The sequence below is a fragment of the Myotis brandtii genome, unplaced genomic scaffold, assembly GCF_000412655.1.
Source record: "Myotis brandtii unplaced genomic scaffold, ASM41265v1 scaffold393, whole genome shotgun sequence".
Classification (NCBI taxonomy): domain Eukaryota; kingdom Metazoa; phylum Chordata; class Mammalia; order Chiroptera; family Vespertilionidae; genus Myotis; species Myotis brandtii.
Genome location: NW_005365070.1, coordinates 2,335,950 through 2,341,077, shown reverse-complemented (window position 1 = coordinate 2,341,077; position 5,128 = coordinate 2,335,950). Strand labels below are relative to the sequence as shown.

Sequence of the window (5,128 nt, the reverse complement as noted above, 5' to 3'; positions counted from 1 at the left end):
GGGGGGGAGGGGGGGGGGGGGGGGAAGAGAGAAAGAGGGGGGGGGGGAGAGGGAGAGAAAAACAGAGAAACATCCAGCCATTGTTCCATTGTTCCACTTATTTATGCATTCATCGGTTAACCACTGTATGTGCCCTAACTACGGATTAAACCCACAACCTTGGAACATTGGGATAATGCATCAACCAATTGAGCTACCCGGCAAGGGCCAGAAAACATCACTTTCATATCAAATGTGCCTTCTCTACAAATATTCTCTAATGTAACTCTAAACCATCCTATCCTACATAATAAAAGGCTAATATGCAAATCGACTGAATGGCAGAATGACCGGTCACTATGACACGCACTGACCACCAAGGGGCAGATGCTCAATGCAGGAGCTGCACCCTGGTGGTCAGTGTGCTCCCACAGGCTCATGGCTGGCAAGGGCAGTGGAGGTGGCAGGAGCCTCTCCCACCTCCGTGGCAGCGCTAAGGATGTCTTACTGACGGCTTAGGCCCGCTCCCTGCAGGGACATCCCCCAAGGACGCAGGCCAGGCTGAGGGACTCTCCCCGAGTGCACAAATTTTGAGCACTGGGCCTCTAGTTTCATTTATAAAATTAGTTGGGGTTAAAGATGGCTAAATGATTGACAATAAGTAATTCACTTACAGTCTGGTCTATATCCAACACTTCGAGGGGTCCTTTTCACCAACAAGCTGTTAATTTAAAAATGTGACATGTGACATATATAGACACTACAGAGCATTACAAAAGAGAACATTAATGTTCTGAAACATGGTTTCATCTGAAATTAGCATACCATGGTCAGTTTTAACATACCCAAAGAAAGTCTATGAAACAGAGAGCTAAATAAATCACAGGGATCACTGGGCAGGGGCAGCGATGAGTTCACACTACAGATGAGGCCTTTGATTGATCTCCACCTGGAACATGATGGACTGTTCTGAGAGCTGCACCCCAACTACCCACGCACCCATCGTAAGACAGCTAATCAGGAAGATAAATGGGTGGGGAGTGCCAATGAGCAAAGAAAAGATAAGTGCTCTCAGTCCAGAATCCCTAGAAACACAATCTCTAAGCCACAAAGAATGTAGGAGTGGTGAGCATCACCTTTCAAGACTTTTAATAGTTTGCTTACAAAGAGGAACTCTAGGTTAAAAAGTAACTAGCATGCTAAAGGAGGTAGTATTTATCTTTGAGAGCAAAAACTGCAGGTAGGATGAGTCAACTCTAACAAAAGCTAATTTTTTAACTCAAGTGCTGCATGCTGAAATTTTTAGCCATTAAAAAAAGTGGTAGATGGTACTTTGAAAGCCTCATTGTGTGTTAAAGGAAGTCCTAATAAAACTTATGCCTTCATACCTTCCTAGATAAATATATTTAAAGAGCTGGAGAGGACCTAAAGTGATTCTCAACCTTAGCTGCACCTGAGAACTTAAAAAACAAACAAAAAAAACCTTAACTACCCAGGCCACACCCCTGACCAATGACATCAGAATCATTGGGGATGGGACACAGACATCGGTTGTGGGTTTTTTGTTGTTGTTTGTTTTGTTTTTAACTCTCAGGTAATTTCAATGTGCAGCTGAATGAGAATCACTAGCCTAAGCCTTAGCCTCCAAGGGATCATCTATTCAAGTCCTTATGATTCTCTTCCAGTCATTAAATAGAGGATATGTCTGGACTCAATTTCCATATAGAAATTTTAAAAAAGTCATTCACAGAAAAACCCATCCCTCTAACTACACTCACTCAGGAACACTCCAGAAATGATATCAGCAAACTCAGTGCCAGCTATACTAAGAGTTCAGTGGAAGTTGGCACTTCATATGCCTATAGATCTGAATGTTTAATAAAGGTCCATCTGTAAGGCATGACTGTAGCTCGTTTTTTAAGTAATTTCCATGCTCTAAATGGATAACCACTCCAGAGAAGATACTCAAAGAGCCAATAAGCAAATGAAAAGAATCTCAAGATCATTAGTCATAAGAGAAATGCACAATTATTTACAAAGGATACTGAGTTTGAGATTACATTACTTTTTGAAGATAAAATGGCCATTGAGAACATTTACCCTAACACAGGAGCAATTCCTTAAACCTCTTTCAAATGAAGAAAATATCCTATGACAAAATGTTATATATACCTTGCGACCTTGACCATCTTCGGATTATGCTGCTTGACCAAGGAAAGCAAGGTTTGCATTGTTTTGCCAGTGTCAATTATATCCTTTAAAAAAAGACATTTAAATGGTAAATAAAACCATCATAACTTTAAATTCAATCATTCTATAAACACAACATACCCAAACTTCATGTATAATTGGAACAATGCCAATTTTTTCAGTGCAGTAATTCTCGCCACAATTCATACACTAGATATTCTAGAATCTGTAAATAACCTGGCTCTCAGCAAGCAGTAGGAATGCCAGTCCTCAGGACTGGATTTTTGTAGGCACCAAGAGGTCAATGAAACTAATTGTGTGTGTGTGTGTGTGTGTGTGTGTGTGTGTGTGCATACATGCATGTGTTATTTGAGAATTATGCTCTGCCCTCCATTATTAAAAGTATTTCAGATTTTTTTCATAAATTCAAGATTGGGATGCTCTCCCCTCTAACTCTCAGATGCACACTTTCGGAAACTCTGCTTTATACCATCTTAAAAGCATCCAAATTAATAAGGTTTTACTATATAAAATGTCTTTATGTGAAAGTGAATCTTAGTAAGTTAATCAAAAGTAGGACATTATTCAAAACAAGCCCATCTCTAATTGGGAAAATATTTATTTATTTATTTATTTACTTATTTATTATTTTAAATATATTTTTATTGATTTCAGAGAGCAAGGGTGAGGGAGAGAGAGATAGAAACATCAATGATTAGAGAGAATCATTAATCGGCTGCCTCCTGCACACCCACCACTGGGTACTGAGCCCCCAACCTGGGCATGTGCCCTTGACCAGAATCGAACCTGGGACCTTTCAGTCACCAGGCTGACACTCTATCTACTGAGCCAAACTGGTTAGGGATATTACTTTTTAATCCTCACCTGAGGATATTTTTCCACTGATTTTTAGAGAGAGTGGAAGAGAGAGGGAAAGACAGAGAAAAATATTGAAAAATCGATGTGAGCGAAACACAACACTTGGTTGCCTCTTGCATGCGCCCCAACCAGGGCCTGGGAAGGGAGAAGCCTGAAACCAAGGTACATGCTCTGGACCAAAATTGAACCCGGGACCCTTCAGTCCGCAGGTCGACACTCTATCCACTGAGCCAAACCGGCTAGGGCTGGGAAAGTATTTCTTAAACCATACCTTAATGCTCTTCAATGAAAATACTCTCTACAAATGGTATAAAGCAGTGCTTCACAAAGTGGGGTCTGTGAGACATCAGAAATATCATGGCTGGAGACTAATAAAAAATGCAGATTTTTGAGCTGTAGCAGACAGAATCCTGTTCTGATGGTCTCCAAGACACTCCTGCCCCCAGGTGTACACACCAGGAATAATTCCCTCACAAAAGAGAGAACTGTGAAAATGACAGGATGGTCACTCCCCTGATTAGGTTATATTGTGCAAGATAACTGTAAGAGACTGGAGAGCGATTCTCCTGCTGGTTTTGAAGAAGTCAACTGCCATGTGAGAGGACCATGTGCTACGACATGAAGATAGCCTTTAGGAGCTGAGAACAACTCCTGCTCAGCAAAAAAAAAATGGAGCCCAGTCCTGCAACCACAGGTACTAAATTCTGCCAACAACCTGAATGAACATGGAAGAGAACCATAAGCCACAGGAGCCCCAGCATTGATTCAGCATGGTGAGACCCCGAGCAGAGGACCCAGCTAACCTGTACTTGTACTCCTAACCCACGTAAACTGATATAATAAATTTGTGTTGTTTAAATCTGCTAAATTTGTGGTAATTTATTAGGCAGCATTACCCCAGAGAAAATAAATCAATCTCAAGTGGAATTAATGAATCTACATTTTAAGAAAGCAACCCATTCCCAGGGATATTCATGTACACAAAACCTTTCAAAGGAGTTATCATTTGTTTATCTTTTAATCTATAAGCTAAAGTTTCTAAATAACCTTAAAAACAAAAATAAATTCAGGTTTACAGTTGCTCTTAAGCCTTAAACTATTTTACATAAAAGAATGAGAATTCATTCTATTGGTGGGAGTATAAAGTATATACCACTTTGATAAGTAATTTGGCAATCTACATATATAAAAGCCTAAGTGAACGGCCAATCGGCCAGTAGCTATGACACACACTGATCACCAGGGGGCAGACACTCACTCAATGCAGGAGCTGCCAAGCTGTGCTGACTTGGCAGCTGAGGTTCTCAGGTGACGCTCCAGACCAGAGAGGAGGGAGCCCGATTCCAGGGTGCGTCACCCAAGAACCGCCCTCTCGCAATCTGGGACCCCTCGGGGGATGTCAGAGAGCCAGTTTCGGCCCGATCCCTGCAGGCCAGGCCGAAGGACTACACAGGTGCATGAATCCATGCACCAGGCCTCTAGTAATAGTATAATTGAAAATGTACAAATTCTACAACCCAGTCATTCTACTTCTAAGTGCCTGTATCTAGAAGGAACTCACACAAATGTGCACTGGGACATGAAAAGGGCACTCTTAGCAGCCCTGTTGTAGAAGGAAAAACTGCAAGCAATCTCGCTATTTGTAGGGCATAAATTGGTTGATTCGTACACTGCAATGCTATGTGGTATTTTTACGGACAACTGACTCTATATATGTCAAAATGAATAACCTCAAAACCAATTTTGAGTGAAAATAACAAGTTGTAAGAGAGAATATGTATAATGTGGCACTATATAAATTTTTAAATCAAATATATATTGTAGCCCTGGCTGGTGTGGTCCAGTTGGTTGGGTGTTGTCCACAGGTTGCCAGTTTGATTTCCAGTCAGGGCTCATGCCTGGCTTGCAGGCTAAATCCATGGTACGGGGCATGCAGGAGGCAGCCCATCGATGTTTCACTCTCACATCAATGTTTCTCTCTCTCTCTCCCCCCCTTCCCTTCTCTCTCTAAAAGTCAATTAAAAATATATATATGTGTGTGTGTGTGTGAGTGTGTGTGTGTGTGTGTGTATATATATAT

The 5,128-nt window shown here is 41.3% G+C and overlaps 1 protein-coding gene across 1 annotated transcript in view; it reads right to left on the bottom strand.

Annotated features, from left to right (window-relative positions):
- The window catches only part of HPRT1 (hypoxanthine phosphoribosyltransferase 1), a 62,611-nt gene that overhangs the window by 1,478 nt on the left and 56,005 nt on the right, over positions 1–5,128 (bottom strand). Inside the window, 2 exon segments of the mRNA XM_014545001.1 lie at positions 654–700; positions 2,152–2,234. Coding sequence (XP_014400487.1) covers positions 654–700; positions 2,152–2,234 — 130 coding nt within the window.